General features: G+C 51.9%; 9 protein-coding genes across 9 annotated transcripts; 7 read left to right on the top strand and 2 right to left on the bottom strand.

The window, feature by feature from the left end:
* Nucleotides 1-3,452: 3,452 nt before the first annotated feature.
* On the top strand, nucleotides 3,453-5,801 carry PHYSODRAFT_320589 (hypothetical protein; the record flags this gene model as incomplete). Its single annotated transcript, XM_009515663.1, has 4 exons — nucleotides 3,453-3,498; nucleotides 3,522-4,026; nucleotides 4,653-4,912; nucleotides 5,008-5,801. The coding sequence occupies 4 exons, from the start codon at nucleotides 3,453-3,455 to the stop codon at nucleotides 5,799-5,801; spliced, it is 1,605 nt and encodes a 534-aa protein (XP_009513958.1).
* A 2,507-nt stretch (nucleotides 5,802-8,308) lies between these two features.
* Nucleotides 8,309-9,575, bottom strand: PHYSODRAFT_358157 (hypothetical protein; the record flags this gene model as incomplete). The annotated part of the gene is made up of 1 exon (XM_009515662.1): nucleotides 8,309-9,575. The coding sequence occupies one exon, from the start codon at nucleotides 9,573-9,575 to the stop codon at nucleotides 8,319-8,321; it is 1,257 nt and encodes a 418-aa protein (XP_009513957.1). The 3' UTR covers nucleotides 8,309-8,318.
* Nucleotides 9,576-10,823: 1,248 nt separating this feature from the next.
* Nucleotides 10,824-11,516, bottom strand: PHYSODRAFT_475912 (hypothetical protein; the record flags this gene model as incomplete). The annotated part of the gene is made up of 1 exon (XM_009515661.1): nucleotides 10,824-11,516. The coding sequence occupies one exon, from the start codon at nucleotides 11,514-11,516 to the stop codon at nucleotides 10,824-10,826; it is 693 nt and encodes a 230-aa protein (XP_009513956.1).
* Nucleotides 11,517-12,986: 1,470 nt separating this feature from the next.
* PHYSODRAFT_446155 (hypothetical protein) lies at nucleotides 12,987-13,586 on the top strand (the record flags this gene model as incomplete). Its single annotated transcript, XM_009515660.1, has 1 exon — nucleotides 12,987-13,586. A coding segment is annotated over one exon (600 nt), but the record flags the coding sequence as incomplete, so codon positions are not given.
* Nucleotides 13,587-13,673: 87 nt separating this feature from the next.
* On the top strand, nucleotides 13,674-15,068 carry PHYSODRAFT_477362 (hypothetical protein; the record flags this gene model as incomplete). The annotated part of the gene is made up of 1 exon (XM_009515659.1): nucleotides 13,674-15,068. The coding sequence occupies one exon, from the start codon at nucleotides 13,674-13,676 to the stop codon at nucleotides 15,066-15,068; it is 1,395 nt and encodes a 464-aa protein (XP_009513954.1).
* Nucleotides 15,069-16,933: 1,865 nt separating this feature from the next.
* Nucleotides 16,934-18,463, top strand: PHYSODRAFT_475718 (hypothetical protein; the record flags this gene model as incomplete). Its single annotated transcript, XM_009515658.1, has 1 exon — nucleotides 16,934-18,463. One exon carries the CDS (start codon nucleotides 16,934-16,936, stop codon nucleotides 18,461-18,463), a length of 1,530 nt encoding a protein of 509 aa, XP_009513953.1.
* Nucleotides 18,464-18,713: 250 nt separating this feature from the next.
* On the top strand, nucleotides 18,714-19,524 carry PHYSODRAFT_308387 (hypothetical protein; the record flags this gene model as incomplete). The annotated part of the gene is made up of 3 exons (XM_009515657.1): nucleotides 18,714-19,037; nucleotides 19,218-19,466; nucleotides 19,507-19,524. The coding sequence occupies 3 exons, from the start codon at nucleotides 18,714-18,716 to the stop codon at nucleotides 19,522-19,524; spliced, it is 591 nt and encodes a 196-aa protein (XP_009513952.1).
* Nucleotides 19,525-19,976: 452 nt separating this feature from the next.
* PHYSODRAFT_320583 (hypothetical protein) lies at nucleotides 19,977-20,360 on the top strand (the record flags this gene model as incomplete). The annotated part of the gene is made up of 1 exon (XM_009515656.1): nucleotides 19,977-20,360. The coding sequence occupies one exon, from the start codon at nucleotides 19,977-19,979 to the stop codon at nucleotides 20,358-20,360; it is 384 nt and encodes a 127-aa protein (XP_009513951.1).
* A 122-nt stretch (nucleotides 20,361-20,482) lies between these two features.
* Nucleotides 20,483-22,177, top strand: PHYSODRAFT_308386 (hypothetical protein; the record flags this gene model as incomplete). Its single annotated transcript, XM_009515655.1, has 4 exons — nucleotides 20,483-21,067; nucleotides 21,161-21,627; nucleotides 21,760-21,949; nucleotides 21,983-22,177. 4 exons carry the CDS (start codon nucleotides 20,483-20,485, stop codon nucleotides 22,175-22,177), a joined length of 1,437 nt encoding a protein of 478 aa, XP_009513950.1.
* Between the last annotated feature and the right edge of the window lie 40 nt (nucleotides 22,178-22,217).

Below are 22,217 nucleotides of genomic sequence, written 5' to 3'. Positions count from 1 at the left end.
GCGTGAGTTGTTGCAACTCAGTATGATGCCATCCAACGAGACTTTTTCGCGAACCGCACCTGTTAAGATATCTCTATTTACGAACGAGCAGTTTACACGTCACCGCAGTTATGAAGTACGCGATGCAAATTGGCTCGAAGGCGCTAATTTCGCTTTGTTATCCGTTCATATTGCTCTAGTTAGGTTCTTGCTGCAGCAAACCTTACGCCCATCTAATCGGGCACTTTTAGGGTTAAAGTGCACCACCATGGCCACGAAGGTGGCTTGTCCGTCTATCAATCAATGTCTCTGCTGTACCTACTGCAGCTCCATATGATGCGACGTCCAGAAAACACTACGTATACTACTGTGGTGCGACGTCCAGAACACTACATACACTATTGTCGGTTTAGTCAACGTCGCACAGCGCCGAAGTTCGCACAGTATGCATCGTAATGGTGGCGTGTGAATTAAACCGGGCATTTTTTTTGCTTAAGTTTTATTCCAAATCCAAAACCCCGTTAAAAGATCGATCCGGACGCTTCGCTGCTTTATACCGGTAACACCATGAGATTTTGGATACTCTAGTTCATATTAAAAATTACCGAATGTATTAAACTGATGGTCTGACAAAAAATGATGCTGGCTCTATGCTATTCGCTTAGAGAACATGAGGAGTGACGGTCGCCTAGAAGGAGTGCACGTCAGAAGCGATCGTTTAAAACGGGCGGCCTCCTGCTGTCTACACGCCGATACCAAATCGGATGCAGAAAGGCTGGCATCGCGAAGCGAAGCTGTCCACTGTCGCGATGAGGCCCAGGAAGACTGGGAGAATGATCGTGAAGATAAAGCTACGCCGCAGATAGCAGGATAGCGATCTAGCGTTATAACCTTACTACCAGGGTTCAGTACAGATCATTTGTCAGCAATATAAGGCGAAACTTTGTCGGGAGCTGCGCATGAAATATATGTAGTTGCTCTATGCCAAAACTCTCGTTCTTTCGGCGTGATCGCTAGTAAGCCAGCTTTTCGATGGCATCGTAATTCCCAGTTTTCCAGTTGTCGTAACACAACGACAGAATTTGTGGGTTTGGGCGGCAAATTGGTGCCCAGTACCATACCCTCATGCGGAATGAGTCATACAAATATTAAGTAAAGCAAAGTTGAGTAGTATGGTAGGCGATTTGGCGGAGGTTTACACAAAGAATCCACACAGACTAGCGCATTGGGGCACATGAGTGTGTTAGGGGATGTTTCATCCGATAGGATAAATAGGGTAACTTTTGACTCTCATCTCCTATTTCTGTAAACACCTATAGAATTCCAAGAGTAATAACTGTCTAGAGGCTGCAGCCAGTGAGCTGGTTGGCAGCCATACATCACCTGTGTCGAACCGCCGCCAGCAGAAGCACAACCGCCGCTGCCAGCATCTCGGCCACCGCCGCCAGCAGAAGCACGAAGAAGACTGACTGTGCAGTAAGGAAGTATACGCAGGGCTGGCTGTGGTGCTAACCAACGATTTTGTGGATTTACCCGGCTATTTTGATACCAGGGCCGAATCTGTTTCAGTAGGGATGAAGTTACCATGGTTACCCCAGCTGCCCCGACCTCAAATCCCGGGGCATCTGGGGCAGAAAATGCTGATCTGTGATTGGCCGAGAAAGTTACCCCATTTGTCCTACCCTCGGATGAAACATCCCCTTACGTAGGCGTTAATAAAGAGCTTAGATCAGCTATGGTTTGAAATCTACGTTGTTCTGCATTTCGAGAGCTCTCCGAGCTCGTACCTCCATACAAAATGGGTTGATATTTTTTGGCATTTATATATGCCCCCACGATACAAGAAAAAATGTGTTGGTCGCGCAGATTTCGGGCTTTTGGACCTGCTATATACTATAGCTACAGCAATTACGAAACTGTGCTCTCTAATTTGAAAAATTACATATTTGGTCGGAGTGCGCCTATAATTTAGAACACCCCCGGTTCTGTCAATTGTTTCTACACTCCTTTCAATTCGCGGACTAGGCCACAGTGCGGTAATGGGTTCTAATTGGGTTTGTATTGGCTCATATTGACCAGAGCATCAGGTTCGAAAACAAAATATTCAGGTTGCTAGAGTAAATTCTTGAGTGAGCCTATAAATAATAGCAGCACTGTATTAGGTAGTTCAAACCCGAATATTCAACCTCCCTTCCCTTTTCAGACCACCACATACCAAACACAGCGGCAAGAGGTGGTAGCTCGCAAACTACCACTACTATTCATATGCGAAAACGCAAAATGGCCCCGATTAGAATGAAGCATTAAGTTCGTAGAGCTATCTCCAATTCCGGTGACTAAGTCTCCCTTGAGTTAACAACCGGGAACACCCCAAACGATGCATGCTTCAAAGGTTTTAGGATCTCATAATAATAATACTAGTTTGAGTATGTAACCAGGCTATAACTGCCTGCTGTTCGAGACACTTCATGTTCGTGCGAACCCCTTTTACACAAATTCACCAACTCCTTCCTCCTCTCACTTAAGTAGTTTTTCTGCGTTATTTAGGCTTCACGCCGCGTGATGAAACAGCAAGTAGATACTACCACGCTGGATTCGACTTATACAACACGACAAATTAACGTCGTCATCTTCATCTTGAAAAATATGAGGCCCGTGACATCTTGTATGTCGAATCTCGGCTGATTTCTGCGGGGGATGTGTATCGGAGGGTTATCTGGCTTCCTAAAATTCTTGAGTCAAGCAAGCTCCTGCTAGAAATCATTACAAAACTCATGCTGAATCCTCTGCGAGATCACAGCATATTTTCAAGCATATTGTCGATGCTGACAATAATTTTACAGAGGAAATTCTCGTGAGACCCTATTGATTTGCCGGAACGCCTGCTATGATCACCAGGAAACCTATTGAGATCATGAACATGGCTGTCTGGCTAATGATATGCTTGGGACCGTTATGGGCTACTATCCTCCCATTGATATTATTGTGATGTCGAATCCGACGAAACCACGGCATTTCACGTACAGTTATCGTAGGTGTTTTTGCGCCTGGTGTAATTGGTTTAAGCCAGGCCCATATTGAGCATAGGAGATGAAGCTACTAATATCCTTTGCTATTGAACCGCCGTACCTTCTACAACATACACAGTTCCACGATTGGAAATTAGAGTTGGTCAAATCCTTATCCAGTTATTACCAGTTACCGTTATTACCTTCGTACTTACCATTTATTAACGTTAATAACTTTTATGTATAGCTGGTGTGGCAGCAATATTCGATCTGCTAACGGTAATACCTCATGTGTATAGTTGGTGTGGCAGAAATATTCGGTCAACGCGTTTCGTGAAGTTGTCAACGTGCGTGGAGGTCTACGGACATGAATCTGCGTATGCTCCACGTGGCAGGCAGCTCGCGCACGGGGCCTATTCTCGTCGCTGCATTCGCAAACTTGCTCCTGTAGAGCCTGCAAGCTCCATGGACCAAAACGGCCACCGCAACGAGGACCGGGCTAGCAGTGAAGGTCTGGCCTTGGTCGCCCTTCAGTTGGCGTGTGGACCGAGTACATTGTGGTTGTGCCACATTGGGCCAACCCGAAGAAGCAGCACTGCGACGTGACGTGCAGGCACTGCTCCAAGCTCATCAAGAATGCCCAGCCCAAGAAAAACCTCCGCCCACACATTCGCAGCTGTCCCTGCGCCCCAGCGGACGTCCGGGCTAATTACCCTGTAACACCCTCCAAGCGAGATCGTCCCGACACTTCCGATAGGCCCCACAGTCCACCCAAGCGTTCGCGGCCTGAAATGGCTACGAGTGTGCTAGGACCGGTCTCAGTGACTGAAAAGAAGGAGTTCCATCTTCAGATTGCCAAAGCGTTCTATGCCTGCGGCATTCCGTTTCGAGTCATCGAAAATGGAGCCATGAGGTGTATCCTGACGAAGTACCGGCCTAGAATGACGCTCCCTTCACGCCAAGATTTGGCGACCTCACTGCTTGATAGCGCGTACGCGGAGGAAGTTGCCAGCGTTATGGAGGTGCTGAGGGAGCAGCAGTACGTTGCCATTGTATGCGACGGATGGTCCGATCCCAACAGCGAGTCCATTATCAACTTTATGGTGACGTCTCCATTTATCCGACCCAAATTTTGGTCATCGGAGCGCTGCGCCGACAAACAGCATACCGATCCTTTTCCGACGACGAAAATGTCGTCGGAAAAGGATCGGTATGCGCTGTTGTGACGGACAACGCGTCTAACAGGCGTAAGTCATGGGAGCTTCTAATGGCCAAGATACCAAGTCTAACGTGTAACGGCTGCGCGGCACACACGATCAATCTTCTACTCAAAGACATGTTCGGGATGGAGTTCATGAGTGACGTCTTCAAGAAAGCCGTCCTAGTTACCAAATTTGTGCGTAAACGTGCAGCGCTTCTTTATCGCTTTCGGGCTCTGCAACGCAAGTATTTTGGTACCCGGCAGCGACGACGCGCGCTAATCATCCCTTTTTCGACGCGGTGGTACTCGAGCACAAATTGTATTTCCAGTGTCGTGAGGAACGAAGATGTGCTGCGTGAGTTGTTTTCCAACCATGAATTTCTGGCTCGTTACGGAGATGCTGCTGCCAAACTCAATCGCGTCGAGTCCATTTTGGCTGATAGCATGTTTTGGGTGAATGCCAGAGCCGTAATGCGACTGGTGAACCCGATAATCCAAGCTCTCGGCGCTCTCGAAAAGGATGGGTGCTGCCTTTCGATGGTGTATGAATACTTTCGTGGACTGAAAACCCACGTCATCTACAACCGCGAAACTGATGATGTTGCTTCTGGTATTCTTAACACGATCCGAGGCCAGATTAGCTCCCGCTGGAACACCCTCAAGCGCGAATCAATCCTCGCTGCATTTTTACTGGACCCAACTAAGTCTACGGACGACTTTGAAGGTGATGATTTGGACAATGCAGTCGATGCATGCGTAGATCTAGCTACACGAGTTGGTCTACTCTCCAACGTATCTCCAAAAATTCGGTTCGCCGAGCTGTCATGGCTTTTATTCGCGTGAAGAAGTCCTGGACAGCCGAAGACCACGAAAAAAACGCGAGGGACACGCCATTAGACTGGTGGCTGGTCAAGGTTAACAAGTTTCCGCTCCCACATGCTTTGGCTACCCGCGTTTTGAGCATCCCGACGTCGTCCGCTGCGAGTGAGCGCTCGTGGAGTGTTCACTCCTTCATCCGCACCAAGCGACGAAATCGGCTGAAACCCGATGGCGTGGAAAAGCTAGCATATTTGTACTCGAATGCGGGTGACAAGGCTGCAAATAGTGCAGTGCACTATCAAGTCAATGCAGAAGAAGAGGGCGAAAGCAGCGCGAGTGATGACTACAGCGATGATGACATCGTTACGCCAATTGCTCCCAACAGCTCCAGTCGCATGCGCGGTAGTCGGTCTAATACGGCGCACCGATCACGATTCTTCACGCCCTCGCAGACCGACCAACGTGAAGCTGTCCCACCCCCGCTAGCTCGAAGAACACTATTTTCACCTGCACTAGCCAACCCGCTACCCGACCAAGCGACGAATACCAGCACAGTATGCAGTGACGAGGCTGCGGTCGCTCTTACGCAGTCGGTCGCTCTTACGCAGTCGGTCGCTCTTACGCAGTCGGTCGCTCCTACGCAGTCAGTCGCACTTACGCAGTCAACAAGCAGCGGAACCGTTTTCACGCGTGCTGATGAGCACCAGCTTGTGCCACCGGTCGTGAGGCCGCCCGGATCGGCAAGTGCAACAACACCGAGTCTACCAAATAGCGATCGTCTCGTATTTTCATAGGGTAGCAGCGGCCGTCGTGGACTACCTCCAACTCCACAGTCGAGCACTGGACGCACCCACCACTCGCCGAGGGTGCTGTTTGGTCCAACCTGGGAGCATTAGCATATTTGACTTTGTTCACGCTAGCTAAGCCCGCAACACGATCCATATTTTCATTCCGTTCACCCCTTCTTGATTACATATCATGCACTAGTTAGTCAATAGAGTCGTCGTCGTCATGCAAATGTGTATCAATGCATTGGCTTCAACCTCTTTCGAGTTTCTTCTAGATGCTGCCTCGGCTGATGGTATTTCTAGCAGCTTCCTCCGCTTCATTTTCTCGTGAGGAGTTTTGGTTCTGCTGCGGACTTGGGTAGTTGTTCATGATAGGGGTAGACTTGATGGTGCTTGTCGGACGTGACGGCATATTCGTCGTCGCGCTACTCGAGCTTTGATCACTCATGCACGCAGCCGAGGATGTTCGATTTCCTCTTGCCGGCCTCACCACCCTGTTTCAGCGCGCATACAACCTTTCTGTGCTTGTGCGTGGTGAAGCTGCGTGTGGACCCGTGGCCATGGCGGTCGCAGAACACTTTGGTGACCTTAGTGGTGGTGAACTTGCTAGGGGTGAAGGAGAGGTGGAGGGCTAAACCGCTTTTGCCCTGACTAATCCGAGTTCAAATAATGCAAACGCCAGCTCTTCTTGCTCTTCTTATAATCGTAGAGCTTCACATCAGTTAGCTCACATATTCAGTGCATCGTGCCGTACCCGCCGAAACAGGTTGCCCTTCTACGAGATGACCTCAACTTGAACTTCTGTCACTGAGCTGCCAGCACATTGGTACAGCAGAACGCGCACTAGCACTCCCACAAATAAAGAAGCGTCATATTTGGTTAAGAATGCAGTAATAATGTAACATCAACGCTTGTAGCGCAACATTTAGGCCTCGTCCAACCCTTATCAGCGAGCTGTTCGTTCATGTAACAGCATAATGGCCACCTCGGCGATGTATATGATACTCTTCAAGCCCTTCCCTCTCTTACGAAGCTGCAGCACAACACACAAACTCATGAGATCCACCATATCCAGCTACACGCTCTCCCACCGGCACTTACTTCATTTTTGATGAATCCCTCGGCCAGCAGGCACGTGACGTGGTCCACGTACTGATGGCTAGGCCCGCCCTGCAGGAGATAGGTGTTGTTGGTGCCGGACTCCGTAGTGCCAAAGAACTCGCAGGTCCTGTCGCTCAGCAGTGAAGCATCGGCCTCGTCCGTCGTGAAGCGCACGCCGCACCTGTTCTCCTTGGGCACCATGTCGCCTAGTCCGAAGCAACTGCCGGCCGCAACGGTGTACAACTCGGGTGACGCGCCGATGATGTAGACGCCCACACCGGCGGCACGGAGCGCGTGCATGGCTGACTTCTGGCCACTGAAGAAGCGCAGGTCCTTGGTGAACGAGCCGTCGACCTGCAGGTCGCCCGCCGACGTATACATGGGGTCCGCGAGGGCCAGGCCGAGCGTCATGGTTTCGGTCTCCGTCATGTCCACAAGCATAGCGCGTGAAGAGATCTTCTGTAAGCAGTCTGAGTGGCCTTGTCGCAGTCCATCGTCTCGGGCCGAAAAGCAGAAGTGCAGGTACACGATGGCTTCCTTGATGACATCCAGCGGGCGTTTGACTACTGCGTTGCGGAGCCGTTGCTGGTCAGCTTGAATGTGGGGCGATGTACGCGTCGTAGAGCACCTTGGGCCTATTTTTGCGAGCCCCGTGGCCAGCGTGGCGCCGGCGCCGTTCACGTCCTGGCCGAGCAACGAGCTGGTGCCGAGCGACGCGTAGATCTAGGGGAGAGATTCCAGCCTGGGACCAGAGAACGCACCGCGCGCGTGCAGGCTAGCATTGTGTGGGAAGCTGATATGAGCAAAAGCTTGCTCTTCCAGAAGTTAAAATGCTTAAGACAATATTTAAGTATTACGATACACAAATGATACACAAAGGTAATACCATCCTTATTAAATGCCTAAAATTACTAATACCAGTTATTAAGCGTTATTAACTTGGTAAGAAACAACACTATTGGAAATCACAGCAAGATTGATTGATACGATAGGAGTCAGCACTAACCGATATTTTCGTTTTATTTGCTCATTTTATTTTTTCATTTTATTTTTACGCGTCGGGCTACGCTAAGAGACATTGCGCGCAACGTGCGACTCAGTTTTCCAGCGTTTTGAAGTAGCGGAGCGTTTGCTTGTGAGTGATTTTCAGCCAATTCGTTACACTATCACGGAACAGTCTCAGTTTGGAAGATACGGTGCCGGGTAACCATCAGTGCTTCGAAAATAATCAGGGTCCACAACTTCGGCAAGAACCAGCTTCATTCACATCCAGCCGGAGATTAGAGTCGCACGACCTGGCAGACGTCGGCAGAGTTGAGTCCAAAGGTAGCAGAGTAGGATCAACGGATATTAGCACGAATATTAGGGCTTAATTATTCAAAACGGGATCAAGCTCGTTGCTACGACTTTTTGAGTGCTAAATTACTCGGAAAAGGCTACTTCTACGCTGGCCAGCTCCTCCGGAGTTGGACGTCGTTTGTACACACGGTGGAACACCTCCTGGTAATTAGCGTCTTCATATCGATAGACCTGGAGCACCTCAGCAAGTTTGGGATCAAGATGGATAATACCAGATACGCGCTTATACTCCATCAGTGTCCAGACGTCGACGTCGTCATAGTTAGAGGAAGCATTCGTTTGGATGATCGTGATGAGCTCGGCCACTGAGTACTTCTTGTAGCCATCGACGCTCTTGACCAGCATATCGCGGTAAGCTTTCAGCAATCTGCGCCGAGCGAGAACACGAGCTCGGCGATACGGGACCATCAACGTATCGATGAATTTACCCTGGTTTTCGATCTTCTCGCTTGCCACATTCAACTCTCGCTCCAGCGTGTCGACGTTCCTCTGCTGCGCATTCGAGTCGCGCTTCAGCATGCCGACCTCCCGAGTCAGCCTGCTATTGTCCCCCTTGAGCGATCCGACCTTCCTCGCCAGTGTTTTGTTCTTCCTCTCCAGTGCGCCTATCTTCCCCTCCAGTTTGCTGCTGTTCCGATTCAGTATTCTGTTCTCCCCCTTCAGCGCGCCAACCTGCCCCTTCAGCGTCCTGTTGTCCACCTCCAGCTTGTCGACCTTTACCTTCAGTGTGCCGACCTCGTCCTGAAGCCTGGCTTCCACTTTGTCGAACCGGTCCAGCACATCCTGCATAGTCACAGATGCGGCCGGTTGCTGAGTTTGGAGAGCTGGCGCTTGTGCGGATGCGGGTGTAGGCGCTGACACCGCCGCTGGTGGCGCCGCAGAACTTGCTTCGAGAGGCGCCTTCGCCTGGAGATCTGGTGCTTGTGCGGATGCGGGCGCTGACACTGTCGCTGGTGACGCCGCGGTACTTGCTTTGAGGGGCACCTTGACGTGGGGTTTCACGTCTTCTGCACTTGCGCCTTGCTTCCAGTCATTAAGGCGCGTGTCCGCGCTCTGTATGGCCGGCTCGAGCTCCACCCTGGCCCAGTCGAAGTGATTCTCAGGGGTGCCTGTGTCATTTACCACGCCGTTCCGGAAGCGTGGTGTCTTGAGAAAGTCCGCCATGCGCGGGTTGCCGCGGACGGTGACAACGATGTCCAGCGCCGCTGCTGTCACGAGGAGCTCGTTCACCGGCTTCTTGTGGCGAGGCTTGCGTCGTGGCTTCTTTGTAGTGGGAGCTTGGTCACCTCTTGGCTGCGGGGCCTCTTCGGTAGGAGGCATGATGGAAGGCACGCGGTTCGAGAAAGGCCGACTTTCGCTGCAGCGGCAACAAACGAAAGTGACGGGACAAATTGGCGGTAAATTCCGCCCAATCAATCAATACAAACATCAAGTCATTTCCGCCGTGCTCAATCCGTACTTAATGGGGTACAAAAGTTTATAAACCGTTATGTACCAAGCGGCTTGCTCTGTAGCGCCTACTGGACGGAGTCTGCACTTCCGTCACCATGTGATGCTGTTATTGCCTTCTCTCTGACAAACTTCTTGCGGTTGGCGCGGAGAAGAGTTATCGCTGGCGTGACTTCGGCTACGTCGCGTCTTGACGGCTCACCGTGTTCCCAGTTCCGACGAGGACGAAAGAAGACGATCACTACTGTAGCCGTTTACATCCATCGCCATAAGCTCAGAGTGACTTTGACCGCGATCAACTATGGGACTAGCGTTGAGCTCCGCACAAATGACACGTGCACCCAGTGCCTCAACGTCCCAGTCAGCGGCAACCAGAGCTGCACCGTTTCCTTCAGCTCCTGTGTCTTCATCTACAAGGACGAAGTCATGACTCTCGTTGCTACAGGAAATCCCCTCTATGTCGCAGCTGACTTTAACGCCTTGAAACTTCGAGATTGAGCGGGTTCGGTGGCTCACAAGGATGGGAAATTCTCAAGGAGTTCTATTTTTTACAGTGTTTGATCGTTGAGTTTTCTTTTAAATAAATTGTCGACACGATCTATCTTTCATCGTGGTTTTGTAAACTACAGACTCATGAACGCATACGAAATTTTAAAACAAAATGTGAAATAGCGCAGACATTCGAATCGTCTTCACAGTAAATCGAGCAAACAACGTACAATATTGGTAAACCTAAGACTATCCTATCAAAATGCAATCCTAACGGTTCTCCCCACCCTACATTTCGCAGTTGCATACGTTGATGACACTTTGAATTCGAAAGTGTCCCCATCTCCTTATCGTAAGCATAATGCGGCTCTTTCGCCGTGGCTGTTTCATTTCCTCACAAACGCGCAGCACTTGGCTGCGCTTTGATGGGACTATCTGAAAATGTTTTGCTTTCATTCTGGTTTGTTATGGTTCCCGATAACGAGGAGTATACAGAAAGTATCGAGTTTGACATCCCTTTCACCCCGGACCCAGCTCCCCAGTAAATGAGTAAGGCAAACTTCAATGTATTCTGCGACAGCATTACGGAGAGCACGTGATAACCGTGACAACACGATGTCGCTAGCTAGCCTAGTTCGTGAAGTTGGGGTCGTACGTGTTCGTTCCATTGACGTAGAAGTAGACGGTCTGTCCATCTTCCTCCTCGCCTCCCTTGTGGTGGTGATGGTGGCGGCGGTGCTTCGACTGCTGGTCCGTTGTTCCCGTCACGGTATTCGACTCCAGCCCGAACTTATCGATCCAGAACTGGATCTCGTGGCCAATGTTCGAGTTGTCGGTGGCGCCGCTGAAGATTGGACGCATGTATAACGTGTCCGTGGTCACAGTGTGCTCGTCCACGATGGTGGTGCGCACGCAGGTTCCCTGCTGCCAGAGCGAAAGGCTCATCTTGCCCCACTTGTGCTCGCTGCCAGGTGCGATGCTGACGTAGCCGTCGTTGATGAGGTTGTCGTTGATACCTTGAGCGACGGCGATGCCGAAGCCGGAGACGGCACCAGTGACGGAGGCCACGGTGCCGACAGTGCCGGCAGCCGCGGCTGCTGCTGTTGCAAAGGCACTTGTAGATACCCCAAAGACGGATACTATTCCATTGGCGGCGAGGGCTGACGCGACGGGCGCAGCAGCTCCGGCCGTTCCGATGACGGTCGCTGCAGCTCCGACGACGGAGATGACGATGCCGGCGATCTTGAGCGCGGCCTCATCGGGTCCGATCTTGCAGGTCCAGGGGTCTTCGGTGTTGTTGACGATGGAGAGGTAGGAGCCCATGGTGGAGAGTTGGTGGTGGAGGTGGAGGAGGTGCTCAGGCGGAGGCAAATTGAGGAATGAAGACCTGCCAGCGATGAGATCGGTTTTTGCTGCGGATCTTGCTGGGTGAAGATTGGATGCCCCAGAGCGAACGCAATGGTAAGTGGCCAAGAGGGCACCGTCATGATATCCATTGCAGTCTGGCACAGATAGCTTCACTTTGGGCAATGGACAGGTCGACCAACTTCCCACGCGTCAGTAGACGAGTCTCCAACGAAGTGAAATTGTCAGTGGATTCCAGTCGCAGGATTTGCACCACGAACTTTTCAGCCTGAATCATCTGAGTCGAGCGCTTCTGCCTGTCAACTTCAGTGTGCGGATCCGAAAGCTCTTATCTCGGTTAATCTGCGGAGGTGCACTATGTAGATGACGCTTGGACAGCTCATACCTTACGATGGGTGGCTTATGAACGAATTCAGCGAGGCAATACGTGCACTATAAAGCGTGGTTAGTCCACCGATAGCCTTCATACCCATGGTACTACAGCGGAAGCTCAGCTGCTGCTGCCATCTACCTGAGTTGGGCCTTCCAATATGCAGACGTGATTCTTCAACGTGTTGGTAGACTCTGCCCTCGTTGCGTCAACCGCTGATAACGGCACAGCGCCTATAGTACCAACAGTGAAACCCTGTCAGCCCCCGTAGTGGCCGCCAATGACCACAAGTGGCGGTAGTTGTACCTCCTTGAACGAAGTGTTAAACCAGAAAGGAACACCAATCAGTCAGGATTTGCTGGTTCTCCTTCGTACAGGTACCAAAATCCACCTCAAAAGGGGGTGGATGAGCTCGCGAGGACAGTGAAGCAATGTACATGTACAAAACTCCGTCTATTCCGTTGGGATCGATGACCGAAGCTACATATAATAATTGCACTTCGGTGAATGGTGTTGGTGCATGGAGGATGGCATCCTACCGAAACTTTTGGATTGGAGCTCGTTCAGTACAGGTTAGAGCCATTCCTGAAGTTCAGGATCTCAATAGTGAGATATAGATTCCCCGGTGACCTTTTATCCGTCGAAAGCCTGCTCATTTGTGGTCAGAACGAAAGACCCCCCTTCAGCTCAAGCACGACGCAGTCATGGGGACTTTGGGCACGCACCTACGCGCTCAGCTCGAGGCTCTGCCAGACAACATGGCTATCGCCCGCTGCTACTCATCTCTCCGTCAACAACTACAAGACTACGACGGCGAGTCCCGAATCCTTTTCAGACTGGCAGGCACTCCACGCGCAGTTCCAATCCTTGGGCGAGCGGTGGACTCGGCGTTGGGCATCCTCGGCCTATTTGATAAACCGGAACAAGTTTCTTGGCACCGCGAGCTTCAACTGGAGCGTGGCGAACAAGTGGACGTCTTGAACGCCTTGATAGTCGACACTGAGTGGCTGGAGAGTGAAATTGGGGACGAACGGGAGCAGCTCGAGCTCTTAACGCTGCTAAAACACGGAGTAAGTCGACATGGAGATGGCTTAAACTCTCAAGAGCTGGACTTGATCTCTACACTATACGACGCAGTCGTACGACTGTCTAACGTCGTGGTAGGGGACCTCCCTGACTGGTTCGCAGCGTCCGAGCGAGGATGGTCTTTAGCTGTGAGATCCCCAGCTGAGAGTGAGGAGAAATGCGTGAGGCAGGCGGCGATTTGGTCCGAGCTGCTTCATTCGAACATTCGCAAGTTTTACGGCGCTTACTACGTCGGTAGAGCGTCTTTTATCCACGAACCCGGTCGCCGACTTGCTGAGAAGAGCGTCGTTACGTGGGAGGACCTGCTGGGTTGTGCTCGAGGCCTGCACTACTTACACGAGCGGGGGATTGTGCACCAGAACTTGTCGGAGAACCACCTTCTGTACTCGAATTTCTACCGACGAGGGTTCTTGAGCGGCCTAGATTTGGTGGGTCTGGGCGCGAAAGGTACCAATACTCGTGGCCAAGTCTTGGATATCCGAGCTTTTGGCTGTGTGATCTTTAAGCTTCGCTACTTTAAGGTCGGGGATCAACTTCCCGAGGTACGGCCCGAATTTGTGCTGGAGGATGAATGGGAACTGTTGACCGCAATGTGTACCGCTGATGCTTCTACAATGGAGGAAGTACTGTACAAGATCGGAGTGCTGGCTCAGAGAGAAATGTCCTCTCCACATGATAGCGAGCGTGTCCAGAGCGCGAAAGTTGTGGGGGATTTGAGCTGCTACGAGATCCAGACGTTGGGTCAAAGCATTGTGACTACACTCGATGACATTGAAGCGCTGTGCAACGAGCTCGAAGAATTCAGCAACGTGAACCGCCCCGTGTGTGCTCGTCTGAAAGACGTATACGAGCAACTCGACGCCTCACAAGCACCGTTGCCTGTCGCTCTGGTTGAGAACTTTGCGCTGATTGTGCTTCACTTCTACGATATGCTGGACCAGCGAACTCTCGGTATTATAAGTTCCGTCTCCACTCTTCTCGCGTCCAAGACGCTCGCTGGCAAGATGTACGGACTTCACCAGGACATCGACCATCTACTACGAAGTGCTCCTTGCCTTGACGGACACGCAAAAGTCCATCGCTGGCGGCCGCAGCTTCAAGAGACCCGCACACGTCAAGATCAAGAGCTACGAGCGTCGACTACCGAACCATTGAGCGCCACAACTGACATCAAAAGCCAGGACGAGCGCGCTCAAGCTCTGGCAATCTTGCAGTTCGAAGCTTTGAAGCTTCATGGAGAAACTCCAAAGACCATCGTTGAATTACCTCGCTGGTTTATCCCCCCTCACCAGCTTAAACTCGGTAACCACATCGCTAGTGGTGCATTTGGGGCTGTCTACGAGGCTACCTGGCTCGGTACTGAGGTCGTGGTCAAACAAGTCTTCACGGACCAAAGCGACACTAAAAGCCGAGCGCAATTCCGGCGCGAACTTGATCTGTGGTTCGGGCTGAATCACGCCAACTTGATCAAGTTGTACGGGGCATGTCACGAAGGAAGGCCGTTCTTCGTCTGCGAACGAGCGGCTTATGGAACGCTGGCTTCGTTTGTGAAGGGGAAGCACCGAAAAGAGATTTGGTTTTGTCTCTGGGATGCAGCGAAAGGTCTCCAGCATCTTCACGACCACGGAATTGTTCACGGAGACCTCAAGGGCAACAACATCCTGGTTTGCGACGAATATCGCGTGAAATTGGCCGATTTTGGATTAAGTTCAAACTCGAACCGTTATGTATTGGGCTACGATGAAGGGGGAAATTTGGGGGCGATTCGTTGGAAGGCGCCGGAGTGTTTAGCTGGCAGTCGACCCACGGCTTCGTCCGACATGTATTCGTTTGGCATGTGCATCATAGAGGCCATGACGGGCCAGTTCCCGTGGGGGACGATTCCCGACAATGTCGTCAAACGAAATGTGCTGGACAAGAAGACCATCCCGCCACGGCCTCGAATCTTTTCCGAGTCAGAGTGGGAGATGGTGGAGCGCATGTGCCATAGCGACCCCCAGCGCAGGATTACCATTGGCGCTGTCGTTAGTATGATCTACAACTTCTCCCTTTAACTATGACAGCAAATTTTAGGTACCGTACAGCACAATACCACCCAAAGTTATTTGTTTTCCTTCGTTACTCGGTGTAGTGCTGAAGAATTATGCGCAAACTGAATGCGACCTCGGGAGCTGTTGGCCTCTCATCTGGGACCAGAGAGACGCAAGAAGTCCCTAGTGCAGCAATGGGGCTCTCTGCTGGAGCAGTGAACTCCACACGAAGTCTGCCGAGCGCGATCATCTGCAGGATCGCAAAGTCTGACCGCCTCCGCCCGTTTGGGTTGTTGAAACTTGCATTATTGGAGAATGGAAGTACGTGTTGGTCGAGCTCGCTGAGCACCATCCCGAAGGAATAGATGTCGGCCGTTGCGTCAGCCCTTTCGCCCATCAGAACTTCTGGGGCTGTCCACAGCGGAAGCTTTGGATCCCCCGCCATTGAGCTGGTGATGCGCTCGTTAAAAGTGCCAAAACTCGTGATCTTCGCTTTAACCTCAGCGCTGAGCAGAATAGTCGTCGACATCAGATTTTGGTGCAGAACCGGCGGATTGAACGAGTGGAGATACGCGAGAGCGTCGGCTACGTTTAGAGCGATGCTCAGCTTCTGACGGTCGAAGCCTTGAGGGCGGTCCTCAGCCTCGTATGAAGCCAACAAGGCGCGTAGATTCCCTCCCTCCATGAGTTCCGAGACTATGCAGACGTCTGCGAGGACGTCCCAAGCCACCCCAACGAGCGACACAATGTGCGGATGCTCCATTGTAGCCATGATCTTCACTTCCGCGAGTAGGGCCTCGATATGGTCCACGCATCTCCGGGTCTCGGGTAGCAGCATCTTGATAGCCACCTGGTTGTCTTGATACGAGCCCAAGTACACTTCCGTGTAGCTCCCACTGCTGATTAGTCGATGAAACTTGATCAGCTCTCGCGAGATTCGACTCGACGTGATGCGCTCGTCGACCAGTAGCCCCTCGAGGCGCTGCACCCCGGGATTTCGCTCTCGCTGCGGCTTCATTTCGGAGCTCGTCTCGCAGGAAATCTCGTAGGACGGAGCCGTCATCGTCGAGCTGCCGCCCTCAGCGACGAATGGACCCGTGCCGCCCTCAGTTGCGAAGGGCTCCGTCTGGCTGGGGGGTTCTTCATGTAGTGCAGGGGCACTAGCCGACGTACTATGGATGCAGCCCATGGCTAGCTTAAGCTGTGAGTGCTGTAGTGTGGGTTCTGGTAGCTGGTAGTGCTGCGTGAGTTCAGATCATCTTCTTCATAGGTTCAAACTCGAGCAAGCTGAACTCAAAGTTTGACTATCTAATATCAATACCTCCAAGTACACTGGGGGCGCGCATCCTATGGTGACGCGAATGCTTCAAGTTTGAGTGGTACATGTACATGTAGTGCATGTGCATGATGTACACATCATTGGTTTGATTCCAAGCTCCGTGGTAACGTCATCGATCAATGAAAATCGCGACTGTCGAATCTTGCGGGGACTTTGCACGTGCGTCCGAGATGAGCCTTTTACGGAGAGATCCATGTACTGTACGCTGTCTGCGAACCCCCTGCCCAACCCAGTCACGGCCTGGGCGTTTTACCGCAGCAACTCTGATGGGGTATATCCGTGGAAAACAGGTTGAAGGCGTCGCATCAAACGCTGAAGATTCCAACACGGAGTAACTCAACTATTTTACTGTTTGAGGCGGTACCCCCTGAATCTCACGAGGTTTGAACGCATCCCTCCTCACGTTAATCTCTCTTTAGTCTTGAGGGTCGATTAAATCGACTAACCCCCTCTGGGTGCATGTAAATCCTCGCCACGCGCCCCCGCCCCGAGTCGTTCACTTTCGGATTCTCCATCAACAGCGCAAGTCCCAAGCCTTCCCTCAAGCTCCATGGCCATCCAAGCAACGGGCGAGACGGTGGTGCTCACCCCCACCGCCAACGACGAGCCTGCGTTCAAGTACGAGCTCAAGGAAGAAGAAGAGCAAGCAGAAGAAGAAGAATCCTACAAGAAGAAGACGCTCCAGCAGAAGATCCTGTGGGGCGTCTTCTACACGGTCGCGTCGCTGGCCGCGCTCTACTTCTTCATGGTCGCGGTCAAGTTCATCGGCGACGGGTTCACGCTCGCTCTGGGCTGCGACTCGAAGGGGGCCTTCGACTTCGCCAACAACCCCGTGGCCGGGCTCATGATCGGCACCATTTCCACCGCCTTGCTGCACAGTTCCGGTACGGTGACGTCAATCACCGTCGCTCTGGTGGGCGCCGGGGGGATGACCGTCCGCCAGGGCGTCTACGTCGTCATGGGGGCCAACATCGGTACCTGCGTGACGTGCATCATGGTGGCGTTCGGCCAGGTGGGCGACCCCGTGCGCTTCCAGCGAGCCATGGCGGCCGCCACAGTGCACGACATGTACAACATTTGGTCCGTGATCGTGCTCTTCCCCATCGAGGTGCTGTTCCACCCGCTGGAGAAGATGTCCATCGAGATGTCCAACGCCAAGACGTCGAGCGGCGCCTTCAACAGTCCGGTGGACGCGATCGTGAACCCGTTGACCCAGAAACTCCTGTCGGTGGACAAGAGCTCCATCTACAAGGTCGCGACGGGAGACTTGGAGTGCACCCCGGGGATCTCCTTCGTCAAAAGCGGCGCCTTTGAAGGTTCAAGCTTGAGCGACGGCAGCATCAGCGCTATCGTCATTGTACTGGGCTTTTGCATTCTCGTTTGTTCCTTGGTGACGCTGGTCAAGATGCTGGCCAAGGTCTTCTTGGGCCCCACCAAGACGCTGATCTCCAAGCTCTTGAACTACAACGGCTACGTCAACATCTTCATGGGCACGTTGATCACGTTTGCAGTCCACTCGTCGACGGTCGTGACGTCCACGTTGACGCCGATGGCTGGCTTGGGGGTTATCACGCTGGAACAAGTCTACCCGCTTGTGATCGGAGCCAACTTGGGCACGACGGGGACGGCTCTTCTGGCGTCTTTGGTCACGGGCAAGTCGGACTCGGTGGCTATCGCGCTGGTGCACTTCTGGTTCAACGTGTTCGGCATCTTCCTCTTCTACCCGATCCCGATCACGCGCAAGCCGATCTTGGACTGGGCCCGGTCGCTGGCGTTCTTCAGTGCGTCCTGGGCGTGGACGGCTGCGCTGTTCCTCATCTTCCTGTTCCTCGTGATCCCCGGGATTCTGCTGGGTCTGGTCTACATGTGCACGGCCGACAGTACCGTGGCGCAAGTCTTCGGCTGGGTCATCGCCTGCGTCGCTGTGCTGTTCTTCGCTGGACTGCTCTTCTGGTACAAGAAGAAAGGAGGCAAGGAGCTGTGGTACGCTTTCCTCGAGAAGAAACGTATTGCCCGCGAGCAACGCAAGATCGCTGAAGGAGACGAGAAGAAGTCCTTCATTGGGGAAGATGTGGCATAATTTCGTGATGTTCGTCAGAAGGCTTAGGCTTCCCTATAAGAGGTCACACGCTCTATTATGTTAGGCTCGGGCTTTTTTTGCCTCTAAATACCCATTGAACGACACGAAAACCACCTTTTGCTTCAACTCAACGTATTCATGATTTTTGATTCAAAATAGGTGTTATCTGAGCCAGCAAACAGCTATTTCGGGCATCTTTCACGTTGGGCAAGCATTAACTTTGATATGCGTAATGAGCGTCTCGATTCCTATGGACAAGCAGCATGTGCAGCGCCGATCGTCAACTCTTCGCTCGCTTCCGCTCATTTCCCCGACGATTGGTTCAACCGGTTCTGGTCCAATTCGCTTAGCCTTGACGTCACTTGCCCGCGTTCTACGAAACTCGACAATCTTCGTCGCCATCGGATTTTTCTTTGGTTTCTGCTTCACAATTGGAGAAGTTTTCACGGGGCTTCCTCCGAGCCAGCAGTCAGTCCCCGCATTCAACGCAACAAATATGGCCTGGTGGTACGGAGTCTTTGCTACGTGTATGGTCATCATCATATCCGCCAAGCTGCCCAGAGAGCAATTCGTCGTCACTCCCACAGCTCCAATGGCTCTCAATATTGGCGCCAAACCGTCGTCAGCCACTCGAAAACTGAACCTGATGCAGTGCATGCGCAAGTTGATACCGCCGACGAGTCCGTTCTTGATATTTGGAGCGGTTTGTGCGGTTGGAGGCGAATATGGGATACATTCGCTGATTCCAGTAAAGTGGAGAGCGCTCAAGCCTTTCCTGTACATGGCTGCCTTTTGGGGCTTCTTCAGCATGGTCATTGTCGACGTGTATGCTCGCAGGATTTATCAGACCGAGACTGTGCGAGGTAAAGCGACCGTCTCTGCGAAGAGCGAGGCTTCGTACCAAACTCGTACATGTCGTCGCTATTGGATCCCATCAATGCGGCGATTCTTGTACGTTTATCGCCAAAATGCGCCGGTGATTATCTTCGCGATGATATCGATCGTGTATGTCCACGGATTTAGCCGGATTATTGGATCGACAGGACAGTGGGGATTTCTAGCGTTCTCCAGTGCGAGTATTGCGTTGAAGCTGGCGTTGCAAGAACTGGCCAAACACATGATGATTGTAGTGCGTCGGCCAGTCTCGAGACGAGTCATGGTCGCTCTTGTATCGACTCCTACGATTCTTGTGGATACACAAGTCCGGATCCTACTGCTTCGACAGGCGAACCTGAATATTTCCATCGCTGGGACGATATTCATTGCGGTTTTTGAGATTGTTGTGCGAGCCACAAAGTCCGTCATGGTGCAGCGCCAAACCCGTGAACCGGTCCAGAATCTACGGGGATCTCGACGTCGGTCTACATTAGTTCACACTCTGCCTACATTGAACAGTCCAATAACACCAGTGCCAGTGATACCTACCCGGAAAGTCATGCCAACACTGAATGAATCGGGGCGACAGACCTCCGTAAGCGAGACAGCAGCTCAATACAGAGCCCGGCGAGACGCCATGGAGCGTCGTCAAAAGCTCCGAGTGCTCCACGCGGGAGAAATATACGCCGACATGTATGCGGAGTACATTGCCATCGGCTGTTCGTTCATCATGCTCTTCTTCTTGCGGAACCACCCGCAGTACGAATTCACCATTTTACAATCGGATCTTTCCGACGAAACAAGCAGTTCGGATGTCAGCTTCCGAGAGCATCAGCTGGTGAATCTCGGATATCTCCAGACGGGCGTGGAAGTGGTCGTTGATTTACTGGCCTGTATAATTGAAGCCACGCGTGGTGTCGACTTCAACTCGTTCAACCAGAATGACCCGTTCCTGATATTCTTCTTGGGCATGCTGACGTTTTCCAACATCGCCATTTCAGCCGGATTATACATGCACTAGCGTGCCCGACCAGTATCCGTATAAGCTCACTGTGACAAAAAAAATAGGCTAACTAAACTTGACAATAGTTTGCTATTTCAGTCCCCGCTCTTGGATGTGCGTGGCCTCGTAAAAAGTCAAGGATGAGTCGAGTTCATAGGTTGGTGCGTCCACTTTACTTGTCTGCTATAGCCACGGCGTCGTGTTGCGCAGCACCAGTAGATCTCGCTCTCCACACACTAGGGAGCATACTACGCAACTCAGTTTTGTACGTTGGGGTGGGCTGGTTCTTCGGCTTCTGCTTCGCGACTGGGGACCTTTTCACTGGGCTCCCTCCAAGCCAACAATCCTACGCAGCATTCAGCGCCGCCGTTGTGTCTTGGTTTTGGGGCGTGTTTTCTGTTTTTATGATCGTCATCATGTCGGCCAAGTTACTTCGAGAGCAGTTTATCGGATGCTCATCGAACCAGATAGCAGCACGAGGTCCTACCGTGTCCCTGGCGCGAAATATGACCTTATTACAGTGTATCCGAAAGTTGGCAGTACCGATGATCCCTCATCTCGTGTTGGCGGGGTTTTGTGCCGTCGGTGGAGATTTCCTTGTGTACTCGACAATGCCACCGAACTGGTCCAAATTCAAGCCAATCTTGTATATTGGCTTTTTCTGGGGGTTCTACAGCATGGTAATAGCCGACATCTACGCTCGACGGATCTTCCAAACGGAGACTGTCCGTGGTATTGTAGCGAATCGACTCAAGAATCTCTCACCGAAAGCTCCGGTACTTGCGAGTCCTGGAAAACGTCCTAACAAGCTCCATCAGGTTGACGAGCACCCTCATTCCAAACCATTCTGGACCCCAACACCCCGTCGAATACTTCAAGTCTACCGTAAGAATCTCCCCGTCATAGTCTTCGTGTTAATCGCCATCGTGTATGTGCACGCACTGAGCCAATTCATACACTTGACTGGGAAGTGGGGGATGTTCGCTTGTGCTTGTGCAAGTATCGCCCTCAAGCTGAGCTTGCAGGAGCTTGCTAAGCACATTATGATGTCGGTACGCCGGCCAGTGTCAAGACGAGTCATGGTCGCACTTATCTCCACCCCGACCATCCTCGTTGATACACAAGTTCGAATGCTTTTGCTACGACAAGATAATCTCAATGTCTCCGTCGCGGGGACGATACTTCTCGCCATCTTCGAGATTGTCGTTCGAGCTCTCAAGTCCGTGGTAGTGCAGCGTAAAACGCGCAGACCTATGACTGCTCGGCAAAGATCTCGACGGCGGTCGTCAACATCTAATTCTTTAACGCCGAATCATCTCATAAAGTCAACGCCTGTGGTCCCAGCGAACGGCACAACATCTATGGACGGAACGAAGAGTGAAATCGGAACTCGGTCGCGTGCTTTATCGTTAATGAGTTGTGAATCCCCGGCGGAGTACAAAGCACGGAGGGATGTCGAGGAGCGCCGCCGGAAACTTCGCGTGCTGCACGCGGGTGAAATTTACGCGGAAATGTACGCGGAATACATCGCAATCGGCTGTTCGTATGCCATTCTCTTCTTCTACCGGGACCATGCTCAATTCGAATTCAGAGTATTGTCGGATCATGCAGCAACAAAAGAAGCTGACGGGGTTCTAGAGAACAAACAACTGACGTCTCTGGGCATTCTTCAGCTGAGCGTGGAGGTGGTTGTCGATTTTTTGTCGTGTGTACTCGAGGCGTCCGAAGGTGTCGAGTTCAAAAGTTTCAACCAGAACGACCCGTTCTTGATCTTCTTCTTGGCGATGCTGACCTTCTCGAATATTGCCATTTCGGCCGGAATGTACCTCCGCTAAACATGAAAACAAGTTTTGGTACTAGTATTCTGGTGGATCT

Source organism: Phytophthora sojae, assembly GCF_000149755.1.
Source record: "Phytophthora sojae unplaced genomic scaffold PHYSOscaffold_1, whole genome shotgun sequence".
Taxonomy (NCBI): Eukaryota; Oomycota; class Peronosporomycetes; order Peronosporales; family Peronosporaceae; genus Phytophthora; species Phytophthora sojae.
Note: the sequence above shows the minus strand (reverse complement) of the source record. Positions and strands in the feature narration are given on the sequence as shown.